The sequence below is a fragment of the Choloepus didactylus genome, chromosome 15, assembly GCF_015220235.1.
Source record: "Choloepus didactylus isolate mChoDid1 chromosome 15, mChoDid1.pri, whole genome shotgun sequence".
Classification (NCBI taxonomy): Eukaryota; Metazoa; Chordata; class Mammalia; order Pilosa; family Megalonychidae; genus Choloepus; species Choloepus didactylus.
In genome coordinates this window covers 16,124,828-16,141,476 of record NC_051321.1, presented here as the reverse complement: position 1 = coordinate 16,141,476, position 16,649 = coordinate 16,124,828, and the positions used below count along the sequence as shown (strand labels likewise).

At 36.4% G+C, this 16,649-nt stretch overlaps 1 protein-coding gene across 2 annotated transcripts in view; it reads right to left on the bottom strand.

Annotated features, from left to right (window-relative positions):
• Positions 1 to 16,649, bottom strand: part of PDZD8 (PDZ domain containing 8) — a 108,426-nt gene that overhangs the window by 29,898 nt on the left and 61,879 nt on the right. For both annotated transcript variants that reach the window (XM_037805348.1, XM_037805349.1), the window contains one exon: positions 13,642 to 13,744. In XM_037805348.1, coding sequence (XP_037661276.1) covers positions 13,642 to 13,744 — 103 coding nt within the window. The remainder of the gene's footprint in view (positions 1 to 13,641; positions 13,745 to 16,649) is intronic.

Sequence of the window (16,649 nt, the reverse complement as noted above, 5' to 3'; positions counted from 1 at the left end):
GATCTTATTTTGAAGTCCTTTCCATACAAATCCCACCTCCCTACAGTTTCAGATCTTTAAAATGATCCTATAACCACCTCCAAACTGATTGCTAATTATCAGAATACCATTCACAGTTCAATTTTTGTTAGAAGGAGTAGGATTTAGTGGGACAAGTGTAGAATCTGTAGTCAGAACACATTTGCTCACAATATATGGGAAAAGTATTTCACAGACCTTAAAGGTTCTATATATGTTAAACATGTGGTTTGTATCTCTTTTCCTACCCCGATAGCAGTTCTTAGAAAGCAGGCACCATATCCTCAAATGTCTCTTTCATAATAAGAGTGTGTTTAAAAAGAAAACTGAAAGAAAGCCTGACATCAATTGTCTACCTTTCAGAATCAGATTCTTTCTAAAAATGGGATTTTGATAAGGAAGAAACAGTGGACAGATGGGAAATTACCACTCAAGACAAACAGAAATATAAAGTCCAGAATCTCAGAGGTGAAATCTTCCAACTTCATACTTTTGGATAGGGCTGACCCTTCTTATAGAAGTTGCCAGTCACAAACTACCAGTTCTGATGCCTGGTAATCTTCTGAAAGGCGTATACTCATTTTGACTAAGAGTTCCATAATACCATTTATGGATTCTCCCCAACAGTTAGTTTAATGCTTTTCAAGGATTTATCACTTCCTGTTTTTCAGACGAATCAGCAGTATCATGGCATCTCCTAAAACCTTTAACCACAGTTCCCTCTGGAACTGCATATTGGGCTACATAAGACAAAAAGTACTTACAGTGCTTCCATTTATATTAAACAGGTGACTATTCCAGTATCTCTCTTTTGCCCATCTACTGTACAGTTGAGGACCCAGAATCTTCCTTTCTAATTCCTTCTCCATTTCAGAATAGGAAGACATCCATATCCTTCCTTCTATTTTGATATTGACATATTTAGAACAATTTATCGACATGCCAGTTATTTGGTTTTTAACCTTCTATCTCTAGTGGAAGGAAAGGCTTGGCCTCTTATGAAAGGCAACAGCTATCAAGTGTCTGAGTGCTGAGCAGTAGATAAGACGGAGAGGAGATTCAGCATTGGAAAATGTACATAAAAGCTAGTTTCTAAAATTAAACCTCCTTTTATCCTTTTATTCAGAATGAAGAACCAGGGAAAGGAGACAGGACAGTTGTGTGCTGATACTGCCCCCCATTGCCCTTCTCTCTACCCCAGAACTCCCAGATTTGGAGGTTCCACAGCCCACTTTCATGGTACCGTCTCTTTTCCCCAGATAGACTCAAACATTCCAGGTTGGACAAAGAACAGGACAATCTGTTTGGAGAATCAAGTGACTGACAAATGACAGAAGGCATGGATTGCATAGGCAGGGCAGTTGAAACAGGCAGAGAGAAGGAAAAGTAAAAGAACATTTACTGATAACCTATTTTGAATCTGGAAATAGAGGTAAAGCAAGTGGATGGTCAATGGCAAGAGAATAATTCTGGGAGAGTAAGACTAAGAATCTCTCTCTTTAACATAATATGTGTTTATGGTTTATGTGACATTTATGTGATCTGTTTGCCTGACCATGCACATAACAATGATTACACATGCTTTACTATATATCAGATAAATTTTATTGTGAACTTTATATGACAAGCACTATAAATTCTATAGGTATATAGTTTTCACTGTTTACTATCATGGCTTGATTTTTTTTTTAAATCCAAAAACTCCTTAAATTTGTTTCTTAGTGAAAGGGAAGCAAATTATCATCACTGAACCTGAAAAGTGTAAAGAACTGAACAGAATCACAAACTGCTTTGACTTCTTTTGGTATATGTGAAGATATTTTAGTATGAGTCTTTCATCTCCTGCAATGTGATCCTCTCATTTTTGTTTAAGCCTAATATGTAATTTATTGGTACCTCAGCTGTCACATCTAATGGAATTCTCATGAGGGATCTTTCTTTACATATTATTTTTAAAGAACAAGCAAAGCTGCAAGGTACTTATTTATTCTATCAGCTCTTTCATTTTGCAAAATAACTAAGCAGAGCACTGATCTGAGTATCTCATTTTGTTCCAAACTTCCCTTGGATTTTTAATAAGGTATTTCTAAAGGAGGCTTTATGCAGGCTGTTTGTTAAATTATTCTTTTCAATATTTCCGTTATCCCAATTTAAGTAAAGAAAAATCCCTCAAAAAATAAGTCATCGAATAGATTTAAGGAATTTTTTATTGTGGCAAGACTGCTTATTGGCTACCTAAAAGCCATTCATAACCTCCCTTTTCTTTGCTTTCTGCTACTACAATGGCTGAAAAATAAAGCAATTTCCCATATGCCCTTGCTGCTAGGTGAGGACATGTGACCCACTTCTGGCAAATGAGATGTAAGTGGAAATCCCCTGGAGGAGATTCCAGGAAAGTACTTAAAAAGGACAAACCTGGCTGGCATAAATCTTCAGCCCTGCCTTAGAACTCTCCCTCTTTCTAGAAAGGTAGGTTACTAGGGGTGCATTAGACATCCTGTAAACACGAGGACAAAAACCCCATGCCAAGGATCATGGAGGAAAAAGCCAGTAAGAGCCAGGGTCTTTGATTAGGCTATTGTTGAATCACCTTACTAACTCTGGACTTAACACACAAGACAAACACACCTTTTGTTTACATAAGCTATTATTAACTGGATTTTTGTAATACTTGCAGTTAATGTATTCCATCTGTTCCACTTAATTTCCCCCAACATTTGTGCAAGTATTACAAATCTACAGCTTTCCATTCATTATTGACCTGTACCTACTAACAGCCTGGCAAGGTACACGATAATGCTTTAAAAACTCAAAGGCACATTTAAAATATGGAAGGAATTAAGGTTTTTTTCATGCTGCACATTCTTTGGAATTAGTGGTTTATTTCACTGAATAAACTTCAACATTTAAAAAACTGATTTGAAACCTAAAGATTGTTATTTATGCAAAGATAGCTTCTAACTCCTCAAATGCTTGTCTTTTAATGGTACTCTATTGTCTACCCAAATTTTCAACAAACCCAAAACTATCAAATCTTATTCCCCAGTGTTTTATATTATCTTGAAGCACACTATAACTCTCCTCCCTAGATTTATTAAATTCAGACATATGTAATTTAATGCCTGGAGAGACTTACTGTTACTGACATGTTCAACACCAGATGTAATTAGTAAGCTAGAATTTTCTTTCTTCAAAACCACTTATGACATATGCTAATATCAAAAATAATGATTCAAGATTAAAGTCTTACTAACCTTTGCTATAAAATATTAAAGCTGTCTAATCTCATGTCTTTGCAAATACAGTAAAGGAAACTGAAAATGCCAATAGCCACAGCAAGTTATAACCATTTCAAAGTAAACCAAAATTTACCTGAACAAAACAATAATGCTTTTTTGTATAGTTATGTATTTCAAAACAAATTCTAAAGCTGGTTATTTTATTCTTTTAAGAAGTTGCTTGAAATTGCTTGAGATATAATCTTTTAAAAGAAGAAGTGGGGGGGAAGGCGGGGCAAGATGGAGGACTGGTGAGCTGTAAGTTTTAGTTACTCCTCCAGGAAAGTAGGTAAAAAGCCAGGAACTGCGTGGACTGGACACCACAGAGCAATCTGTCTTTGGGCATACTTCATACAACACTCATGAAAATGTCGAACTGCTGAGATCAGCGAAATCTGTAAGTTTTTGCGGCCAGGGGACCCGCGCCCCTCCCTGCCAGGCTCAGTCCCGTGGGAGGAGGGGCTGCCAGCTCCGGGAAGGAGAAGGGAGAACTGCAGTGGTAGCCCTTCTCGGAAACTCATTCTATTGATCCATACTCCAACCATAGATAGACTGAGACCAGACACCAGAGAATCTGAGAGCTGCCAGCCCAGCAGAGAGGAGACAGGCATAGAAAAAAAAAAATAACACGAAAAACTCCAAAATAAAAGCAGAGGATTTTTGGAGTTCTGGTGAACACAGAAAGGGGAAGGGCGGAGCTCAGGCCTTGAGGCGCATATGCAAATCCCGAAGAAAAGCTGATCTCTCTGCCCTGTGGACCTTTCCTTAATGGCCCTGGTTGCTTTGTCTATTAGCATTTCAATAACCCATTAGATCTCTGAGGAGGGCCCTTTTTTTTTTTTTTTTTTTTTTTAATCCTTTTTTCTTTTTCTAAAACAATTACTCTAAGAAGCCCAATAAAGAAAGCTTCAAAGAATTGCAATTTGGGCACGTCAAGTCAAGAGCAGAACTAAGAGAGCTCTGAGACAAAAGGCAATAATCCAGTGGCTGAGAAAATTCACTAAACACCACAACTTCCCAAGAAAAGGGGGGTGTCCGCTCACAGCCACCATCCTGGTGGACAGGAAACACTCCTGCCCATCGCCAGCCCCATAGCCCAGAGCTGCCCCAGACAACCCACTGTGACGGAAGCGCTTCAAATAACAGGCACACACCACAAAACTGGGCGTGGACGTTAGCCTTCCCTGCAACCTCAGCTGATTGTCCCAGAGCTGGGAAGGTGGAGCAGTGTGAATTAACAAAGCCCCATTCAGCCATCATTTGAGCAGACTGGGAGCCTCCCTACACAGCCCAGCAGCCCAGAACTGCCCTGGGGTGACGGCATTCACCTGTGACATAGCACAGTCATCCCTCAACAGAGGACCCGGGGTGCACAGCCTGGAAGAGGGGCCCACTTGCAAGTCTCAGGAGCCATACGCCAATACCAAAGACTTGTGGGTCAGTGGCAGAGACAAACTGTGGCAGGACTGAACTGAAGGATTAGACTATTGCAGCAGCTTTAAAACTCTAGGATCACCAGGGAGATTTGATTGTTAGGGCCACCCCCCTCCCCGACTGCCCAGAAACACGCCCCACATACAGGGCAGGCAACACCAACTACACACGCAAGCTTGGTACACCAATTGGGCCCCACAAGACTCACTCCCCCACTCACCAAAAAGGCTAAGCAGGGGAGAACTGGCTCGTGGAGAACAGGTGGCTCGTGGACGCCACCTGCTGGTTAGTTAGAGAAAGTGTACTCCACGAAGCTGTAGATCTGATAAATTAGAGATAAGGACTTCAATAGGTCTACAAACCCTAAAAGAACCCTATCAAGTTCAGCAAATGCCACGAGGCCAAAAACAACAGAAAATTATAAAGCATATGAAAAAAACCAGACGATATGGATAACCCAAGCCCAAGCACCCAAATCAAAAGACCAGAAGAGACACAGCACCTAGAGCAGCTACTCAAAGAACTAAAGATGAACAATGAGACCATAGTACGGGATATGAAGGAAATCAAGAAGACTCTAGAAGAGCATAACGAAGACATTGCAAGACTAAATAAAAAAATGGATGATCTTATGGAAATTAAAGAAACTGTTGACCAAATTAAAAAGATTCTGGACACTCATAGTACAAGACTAGAGGAAGCTGAACAACGAATCAGTGAACTGGAAGATGACAGAATGGAAAATGAAAGCATAAAAGAAAGAATGGGGAAAAAAATTGAAAAAATCGAAACAGACCTCAGGGATATGATAGATAACATGAAACGTCCAAATATAAACTCATTGGTGTCCCAGAAGGGGAAGAAAAGGGTAAAGGTCTAGGAAGAGTATTCAAAGAAATTGTTGGGGAAAACTTCCCAAATCTTCTAAACAACATAAATACACAAATCATAAATGCTCAGCGAACTCCAAATAGAATAAATCCAAATAAACCCACTCCGAGACATATACTGATCACACTGTCAAACACAGAAGAGAAGGAGCAAGTTCTGAAAGCAGCAAGAGAAAAGCAATTCACCACATACAAAGGAAACAGCATAAGACTAAGTAGTGACTACTCAGCAGCCACCATGGAGGTGAACAAGCAGTGGCACGATATATTTAAAATTCTGAGTGAGAAACATTTCCAGCCAAGAATACTTTATCCAGCAAAGCTCTCCTTCAAATTTGAGGGAGAGCTTAAATTTTTCACAGACAAACAAATGCTGAGAGAATTTGCTAACAAGAGACCTGCCCTACTGGAGATACTCAAGGGAGCCCTACAGACAGAGAAACAAAGACAGGACAGAGAGACTTGGAGAAAGGTTCAGTATTAAAGAGATTCGGTATGGGTACAATAAAGGATATTAATAGACAGAGGGGAAAAATATGACAAACATAAACCAAAGGATAAGATGGCTGATTCAAGAAATGCCTTCATGGTTATAACATTGAATGTAAATGGATTAAACTCCCCAATTAAAAGATATAGATTCGCAGATTGGATCAAAAAAAATGAACCATCAATATGTTGCATACAAGAGACTCATCTTAGACACAGGGACACAAAGAAACTGAAAGTGAAAGGATGGAAAAAAATATTTCATGCAAGCTACAGCCAAAAGAAAGCAGGTGTAGCAATATTAATCTCAGATAAAATAGACTTCAAATGCAGGGATGTTCTGAGAGACAAAGAAGGCCACTACATACTAATAAAAGGGGCAATTCAGCAAGAAGAAATAACAATCGTAAATGTCTATGCACCCAATCAAGGTGCCACAAAATACATGAGAGAAACACTGGCAAAACTAAAGGAAGCAATTGATGTTTCCACAATAATTGTGGGAGACTTCAACACATCATTCTCTCCTATAGATAGATCAACCAGACAGAAGACCAATAAGGAAATTGAAAACCTAAACAATCTGATAAATGAATTAGATTTAACAGACATATACAGGACATTACATCCCAAATCACCAGGATACACATACTTTTCTAGTGCTCACGGAACTTTCTCCAGAATAGATCATATGCTGGGACATAAAACAAGCCTCAATAAATTTAAAAAGATTGAAATTATTCAAAGCACATTCTCTGACCACAATGGAATACAATTAGAAGTCAATAACCATCAGAGACTTAGAAAATTCACAAATACCTGGAGGTTAAACAACACACTCCTAAACAATCAGTGGGTTAAAGAAGAAATAGCAAGAGAAATTGCTAAATATATAGAGACGAATGAAAATGAGAACACAACATACCAAAACCTATGGGATGCAGCAAAAGCAGTGCTGAGGGGGAAATTTATAGCACTAAACGCATATATTAAAAAGGAAGAAAGAGCCAAAATCAAAGAACTAATGGATCAACTGAAGAAGCTAGAAAATGAAGAGGAAACCAATCCTAAACCAAGTAGAAGAAAAGAAATAACAAGGATTAAAGCAGAAATAAATGACATAGAGAACAAAAAAACAACAGAGAGGATAAATATCACCAAAAGTTGGTTCTTTGAGAACATCAACAAGATTGACAAGCCCCTAGCTAGACTGACAAAATCAAAAAGAGAGAAGACCCATATAAACAAAATAATGAATGAAAAAGGTGACATAACTGCAGATCCTGAAGAAATTAAAAAAATTATAAGAGGATATTATGAACAACTGTATGGCAACAAACTGGATAATGTAGAAGAAATGGACAATTTCCTGGAAACATATGAACAACCTAGACTGACCAGAGAAGAAATAGAAGACCTCAACCAACCCATCACAAGCAAAGAGATCCAATCAGTCATCAAAAATCTTCCCACAAATAAATGCCCAGGGCCAGATGGCTTCACAGGGGAATTCTACCAAACTTTCCAGAAAGAACTGACACCAATCTTACTCAAACTCTTTCAAAACATTGAAGAAAATGGAACACTACCTAACTCATTTTATGAAGCTAACATCAATCTAATACCAAAACCAGGCAAAGATGCTACAAAAAAGGAAAACTACCGGCCAATCTCCCTAATGAATATAGATGCAAAAATCCTCAACAAAATACTTGCAAATCGAATCCAAAGACACATTAAAAAAATCATACACCATGACCAAGTGGGGTTCATTCCAGGCATGCAAGGATGGTTCAACATAAGAAAAACAATCAATGTATTACAACACATTAAAAACTCGAAAGGGAAAAATCAATTGATCATCTCAATAGATGCTGAAAAAGCATCTGACAAAATCCAACATGCCTTTTTGATAAAAACACTTCAAAAGGTAGGAATTGAAGGAAACTTCCTCAACATGATAAAGAGCATATATGAAAAACCCACAGCCAGCATAGTACTCAATGTTGAGAGACTGAAAGCCTTCCCTCTAAGATCAGGAACAAGACAAGGATGCCCGCTGTCACCACTGTTATTCAACATTGTGCTGGAAGTGCTAGCCAGGGCAATCCGGCAAGACAAAGAAATAAAAGGCATCCAAATTGGAAAAGAAGAAGTAAAACTGTCATTGTTTGCAGATGATATGATCTTATATCTAGAAAACCCTGAGAAATCAACGATATACCTACTAGAGCTAATAAACAAATTTAGCAAAGTAGCGGGATACAAGATTAATGCACATAAGTCAGTAATGTTTCTATATGCTAGAAATGAACAAACTGAAGAGACACTCCAGAAAAAGATACCATTTTCAATAGCAACTAAAAAAATCAAGTACCTAGGAATAAACTTAACCAAAGTTGTAAAAGACCTATACAAAGAAAACTACATAACTCTACTAAAAGAAATAGAAGGGGACCTTAAAAGATGGAAAAATATTCCATGTTCATGGATAGGAAGGCTAAATGTCATTAAGATGTCAATTCTACCCAAACTCATCTACGGATTCAATGCAATCCCAATCAAAATTCCAACAACCTATTTTGCAGACTTGGAAAAGCTAGTTATCAAATTTATTTGGAAAGGGAAGATGCCTCGAATTGCTAAAGACACTCTAAAAAAGAAAAACGAAGTGGGAGGACTTACACTCCCTGACTTTGAAGCTTATTATAAAGCCACAGTTGCCAAAACAGCATGGTACTGGCACAAAGACAGACATATAGATCAATGGAATCGAATTGAGAATTCAGAGATAGACCCTCAGATCTATGGCCGACTGATCTTTGATAAGGCCCCCAAAGTCACTGAACTGAGCCATAATGGTCTTTTCAACAAATGGGGCTGGGAGAGTTGGATATCCATATCCAAAAGAATGAAAGAGGACCCCTACCTCACCCCCTACACAAAAATTAACTCAAAATGGACCAAAGATCTCAATATAAAAGAAAGTACCATAAAACTCCTAGAAGATAATGTAGGAAAACATCTTCAAGACCTTGTATTAGGCGGCCACTTCCTAGACTTTACACCCAAAGCACAAGCAACAAAAGAGAAAATAGATAAATGGGAACTCCTCAAGCTTAGAAGTTTCTGCACCTCAAAGGAATTTCTCAAAAAGGTAAAGAGGCAGCCAACTCAATGGGAAAAAATTTTTGGAAACCATGTATCTGACAAAAGACTGATATCTTGCATATACAAAGAAATCCTACAACTCAATGACAATAGTACAGACAGCCCAATTATAAAATGGGCCAAAGATATGAAAAGACAGTTCTCTGAAGAGGAAATACAAATGGCCAAGAAACACATGAAAAAATGTTCAGCTTCACTAGCTATTAGAGAGATGCAAATTAAGACCACAATGAGATACCATCTAACACCGGTTAGAATGGCTGCCATTAAACAAACAAGAAACTACAAATGCTGGAGGGGATGTGGAGAAATTGGAACTCTTATTCATTGTTGGTGGGACTGTATAATGGTTCAGCCACTCTGGAAGTCAGTCTGGCAGTTCCTTAGAAAACTAGATATAGAGCTACCATTCGATCCAGCGATTGCACTTCTCGGTATATACCCGGAAGATCGGAAAGCAGTGACACGAACAGATATCTGCACGCCAATGTTCATAGCAGCATTATTCACAATTGCCAAGAGATGGAAACAACCCAAATGTCCTTCAACAGATGAGTGGATAAATAAAATGTGGTATATACACACGATGGAATACTACGCGGCAGTAAGAAGGAACGATCTCGTGAAACATATGACAACATGGATGAACCTTGAAGACATAATGCTGAGCGAAATAAGCCAGGCACAAAAAGAGAAATATTATATGCTACCACTAATGTGAACTTTGAAAAATGTAAAACAAATGGTTTATAATGTAGAATGTAGGGGAACTAGCAGTAGAGAGCAATTAAGGAAGGGGGAACAATAATCCAAGAAGAACAGATAAGCTATTTAATGTTCTGGGGATGCCCAGAAATGACTATGGTCTGTTAATTCTGATGGATATAGTAGGAACAAGTTCACAGAAATGTTGCTATATTAGGTAACTTTCTTGGGGTAAAGTAGGAACATGTTGGAAGTTAAGCAGTTATCTTAGGTTAGTTGTCTTTTTCTTACTCCCTTGTTATGGTCTCTTTGAAATGTTCTTTTATTGTATGTTTGTTTTCTTTTTAACTTTTTTTTTCATACAGTTGATTTAAAAAAGAAGGGAAAGTTAAAAAAAAAAAAAAAAAGAAAAACAAGGAATAAAAAAAAAGATGTAGTGCCCCCTTGAGGAGCCTGTGGAGAATGCAGGGGTATTCGCCTACCCCACCTCCATGGTTGCTAACATGACCACAGACATAGGGGACTGGTGGTTGGATGGGTTGAGCCCTCTACCATAAGTTTTACCCTTGGGAAGACGGTTGCTGCAAAGGAGAGGCTAGGCCTCCCTATATTTGTGCCTAAGAGTCTCCTCCTGAATGCCTCTTTGTTGCTCAGATGTGGCCCTCTCTCTCTGGCTAAGCCAACTTGAAAGGTGAAATCACTGCCCTCCCCCCTACGTGGGATCAGACACCCAGGGGAGTGAATCTCCCTGGCAATGTGGAATATGACTCCCGGGGAGGAATGTAGACCCGGCATCATGGGACGGAGAACATCTTCTTGACCAAAAGGGGGATGTGAAAGGAAATGAAATAAGCTTCAGTGGCAGAGAGATTCCAAAACGAGCCGAGAGATCACTCTGGTGGGCACTCTTACGCACACTTTAGACAACCCCTTTTAGGTTCTAAAGAATTGGGGTAGCTGGTGGTGGATACCTGAAACTATCAAACTACAACCCAGAATCCATGAATCTCGAAGACAGTTGAATAAAAATGTAGCTTATGAGGGGTGACAATGGGATTGGGAAAGCCATAAGGACCAAACTCCACTTTGCCTAGTTTATGGATGGATGTGTAGAAAAGTAGGGGAAGGAAACAAACAGACAAAGGTACCCAGTGTTCTTTTTTACTTCAATTGCTCTTTTTCACTCTAATTATTATTCTTGTTATTTTTGTGTGTGTGCTAATGAAGGTGTCAGGGATTGATTTAGGTGATGAATGTACAACTATGTAATGGTACTGTAAACAATCGAAAGTACAATTTGTTTTGTATGACTGCGTGGTATGTGAATATATCTCAATAAAATGATGATAAAAAAAAAAAGAATAAACGAATGAATAATCCCCCCCCCAAAAAAAAAAAAAAAATGAAGTGGGGGCACAAAAGAAAGAAAAAACAAAAAGAAAAAAGGAAACGTCCCAAAAATTATTATTCTGATTGTGTCACTCAAACTCTAGGGGTGAGCCCAACTTCCCTTTCCAATTTCACGTCTCCCTACTTCCCCATTCTGATCAGAATTACTCTATTTCTTCCAAAAGGATTTCACACATTTCAATTTTTATGTAAAGACGTTCAAAACATTGTTATTATAAAAAGATTGGAAGCTAAGTTATTAAATACTAAACCTAACTTATTAAATACATCTTTAATATTTTTAAAATGAGGAAGATAAAGTGTTACTTTTAAAAAGATTTGAGATGCTGTTAAAGAATACAACTATAACCACTGACATGTTAAATTGATCTTATCTTTAAAAAACTAAATGCAACTCCAGAGAGGTTTGACGTGTCTAAGAATCACCCTTGGAATCCTATTACTATCAAAACTGTAATATTTCAAAGCATATGCTTAGTAAATAAAATAAATTAAAAAAAAAAAAAAAGAAGGCTGTAGGTTTCTTTTAGACTTTTTTTTTGTTTTTCCCTATTTCAGCCATAAAATTCTGAGATTCTATTTTCTTTGTGAAACATCATAGACTTAATAAAGAAATTCTATAGACAATATTTTGATAAATGTTGCTAAAAATCTTTAATAGACTACTAGATGATTCAAATTCCAAGAAGCATACCATAATTATTATTAAAACTGCTATGCAGAATATTCATAAAATACCAATTCATCTTCAGAAACAAATTAACTAATAACTGGTGATAATTTTTATTCATTTAAGAATCCATAGAACCCAACAAGTCCATTTAAAACATGTAAAAGAGAGTAAAGCAGTATTTTTTGCTTATTTTTAATTGTAGCATTTAAAATATTTTAAAAGCCTTTATATTTTACTTTGAATGTCTTGCAATTTAGGTGGCAAAAGGTCATTGAAAGGGAGGTATCAAAAAAACAAAACAAAAACAAAACTCTTAATTTCTCTACACACCAAAAAAGCATATCCCAAATCCAACCATGTCTTTCCATTTCCTCAGCCACTACCCTAGTCCAAGTAAACAATTTCCCCCAGATGTCTCATAACTGATCTCTCTTCTTTAGGTTTACTTTTGTCCTCTAACAATCCTTCTTCTATACAGAAAGGAATTTCTTTACAAAATGTACACAAGATCATGTCATTCTCTAAACATAAAACTTTCCTACTATAAACAATAAAATTCAAACTCCTTATCATAGCACACAAGGTTAAGCATGATTCTTTCCCTCACTTATGCTCTCACTATACTGGCCTTCTGTTTCTCGAACTCACTTGACTTCACATATTTGCTGTTTGCATTGCCTGAAATGTCTTCCGCTCCCTTATTCCCCACAATTATCCACATACCTTGCTCCTCCTTCATGATTTACACCTCATCTGTAGTGTAGGGTTGCCAGATTTAGCAAATAAAAATGCAGGACAGGCAGCTCAATTTGAATTTCAGATAAACAACAAGTAATTTTTAATGTAAGCATGCCCCCTGCAGTATTTGGTACATACTTATACTAAACTATTATTATTTATTTGAAATTTAAATTTAACTGGACATCCTGTATTTCTGGTGCTCCAGTGTCATCTCTCTAGAAGTGTTCCCTATTATTACCAGATCTAAAGAGCTTCTTTTGTCATAACTCATTATCCTATTTTTTTTCATAATACTTGTCAATCTCCGAAAATTACTTTGTTCAGGTCTTTTGTTTACCCACTTATTGCTACGTTCTATCTCTATCCTATAACATGTAGTTCATCTTCTCTCTTCTAACCCTACATCATACCTCTAGCCATCATACCATGTTAGCTCCACAAGAATACGGTCTTTTCCCATCTTGAACTGTTCCTCCACAGTGTGTAGCAAAAAGTACCCAAAAAGTATATGTTGAATGAATGCTCTGAATTTACATGCCTTCTAAGATGTTCAGTAATATCATTTCCTTCTAATTCCATAACCATATAACAATTTTAAAGTGCTAGAAGGAAAACTAATCAGACTATATTTTATACAAGCAATCTGAACGCTATAGTTTTACGTGAGTCATTTTATTACCAATGTTGTACTGGTACAAGACAAATAAATAAGAATTATTCATAACTATTTGCACATGATGAAAAATAACTACAGGAACATAAAAACATTACTAAAAGCATGTTTGTAAAATACAAACTTTATAGAGATGTAACCTACACAAATTCATTTTACCGTTTTAATAGAACTCCTTTGTTTTTCTTCCCAAACACCACTGCTCAACTCAAGTGTGCAATGAATATTTGCTTCTCTGTCATAGGATCCAAAAATGAGTAACCTGCATTATAAAAACAAAACAGGGAGACTATTATACCAGTTATATACATTAAAATTTTTCTTTTTGATTATATCTATACCAAGAAGTAATACATTACTCTGTTATTAAAGTTTTGTTAAGAGAAAAATAAATTAAATCGAACGGTACACCCTCTAGTGGAAAAGTGTAGTAAAGTTAAAATTAGGTCGGATTCCAAGACAGACTTACTTTCTCAAGTTAGTCAAACAAATGGAAAGCATTATTAACCTTTCAAGTAAAGAAATTGACCAGGTATCTATATGTAGCAGCAAGAGCTATAGATTTTGAAATCAGAATGTTAAATTAAAAACACAAGTTGCAGTGTAATACATATAGTACACGATCTCTGTAAAAATTAAACACACAGAAAATAGTTTTTCAATATAGTTGCTAAATACACACATACACAAACTTGTATATGCAAGAGGATTTTTAAAAAATCTCTCTTATCTAGTCTAGTATTGCTCAGGAAGGCCTTTTGGGTAGCAGCACATCATTTACACAGAGATCGTATTAGCTCAGACTCAGATTTTCATCTCAAAGGGAATTAATTCAGAATCTGCAGAACTGCACTGTGGTTAAGAGAACACAAGTTTTGGTCAAACACACCTGAGTTTGAATCCAGACTTCCTTACCTACTAATGTGACCTTATGCAAGTTATTTAACTTCTCTAAACCCAGTTTCTTTCCTGGAAAATTTGGGGCAGAAATAGTACTTACCTCTTAGAGCTGTTATGAGAGTAAAAGAGACAGTGCATGCAAGGTGTTCAACACTGAGCCTGGTAAACAGTAAGTACTCAATAAGTGTTCACTGTTTGTATTATTATCTTGAAAACAATAGTTAAGGCATAATGGCATTGCCTAATTTTACTGTTCAATATTCAGATCTAAAAAGGGAACCTAAGGTCTAATCCTGAGATGATACAAAGCAGTTTTGATAATTGAAGAAAAAAATTATGTAACCCAAGCGTCCAACTTCTATGTTATCTATGGTCAGAATCAGAAAAGAAGCCTACTGATTTGTTTCAGGAGAAGCATGAGAATAGCTTTAGCACTGACCAATTTTTTACTGTTACACTTTTATCTCTACACAAAGATCATAGGGTCAGAGCAAGATAATGAAAGAGAAGTAGATAAAACACATTAAAGAAATTTGAGAAAACTGTGTACTAAGATTACTATTACCTCAAGCAAATCATCATGTCCATATATCACAAACTGGCCTCACAAACTAAGAAGCCTGAATAAACTCATGGCAAAACTTAAATTTAAATAATTATTAAAGAATCTTAAAGGAACTTTAAACTTAGTGCTTAACAACTGATGACCGAAATAAAAAGCAGGTCAAATACTTTAAAGAAGATTCATAATTATAAAACACTAAGTTTAGAACGAGAACTTTCATTCACCAAAGCTCTGCTGCCATCATCTGTTCAAACGAGTGAACTACCTTAGGGCCGTGACTATCATGCAGTCAAATGTTTCCAAATTCCTAACAGATATTAATCTTTGGGATTTGGGAATGAGAAAGGAGAATTCTTAGGAATTCTCTCCTGAAATCATAAGTTATTCTATAACACATTTTTTACATTTTTAAAAAGAGAAATGAACTATCCCCAAAAATTAACTCAAAATGGATCATAGACCTAAATAGAAGAGATGAAACTATAAAACTCCTAGAAAACGTAAGCGTTTTCTTGGATTATGCAATGGCTTCTTACATATGACACCAAAAGAAATACTAGATTAAATGGACTTCATCAAAATTATTATATATTTTTTGTGTTTGAAAGGATAACCATCAGTAAAGAGACAGAATGGTAGAAAATTTTTGCAAATCATATCTTTGATAAGGGACTTCTATACAGAATAGATAAAGAACCCTTACAACTCAACAATAAAAAGACAACCGGATTTAAAAATAGGTACAGAATCTGAATAGAAATTCCCCCAAATAATATATGCAAATGGTCAAAAGGCACATAAAAAGATATTCAACACCATTAGTCATTAGGGAAACGCAAATCAAGACCACAGTAAGATACCACTTCACATCCATTAGAATGGCTATAATAAAAAAAGACAGATAATAACAAGTATTGGTGAGGATGCAGAGAAATTGGAATCCTCATACATTGCTGGTAAGAATGTAAAATGATGTAGCCACTTAAAAAAGTTTCGGCAGTTCCTCAAAAAATTAAACAGAGCTACCTGTTTAAGTAAGTCCATTCCTAGGTATAGAATCAAGAGAAATGAAGACACATATTCATGCCAAAACTTGCGCCTCAATCTTCATAACAGCATTATTTATAATAGCCTTAAAGTGGAAAGAACCCAAATGCCCATAACTGATGAATGGAGAAAGAAAATGTGGTATTATTATTTGGCAATAAAAAGAAATGAAGTACTGATACACACTATAACATGGATGAATCTTTAAAACATTATGCTGATTAGCAGAAGCCAGTCATAAAAGACCACATGTTGTATGATTCCATTTACATAAAAAGTTCAGAACAGGCTGCTTAGGGCTGGGGGAGGGAGTTGGGGGATTGGGGATTGACTTTAGTGGGTATGAGGTTTCTTTAAGAGGGACAAAATTGTTCTAAAATTGATTGTGGCGATGGCTGTACAACCCTTTTAACATAATAATAAACAATGACTTGTATACTTTAATGGGTGAATTGTATGATATGTGAATTATATCTCAATAAAACACCCTAAAAGGAAAAAAGAATAGTTAAGTAACCATAATGATAGTGAATCATTTTTCTGCAATAGGGCTATACTAAAAGTTTCAAAGGTTTGTTTAAAGAAATATAATAAAAGTTTAGTTTATTATTATTATGAATCAATATATTATGACAAGATTATATATTTCAATAAA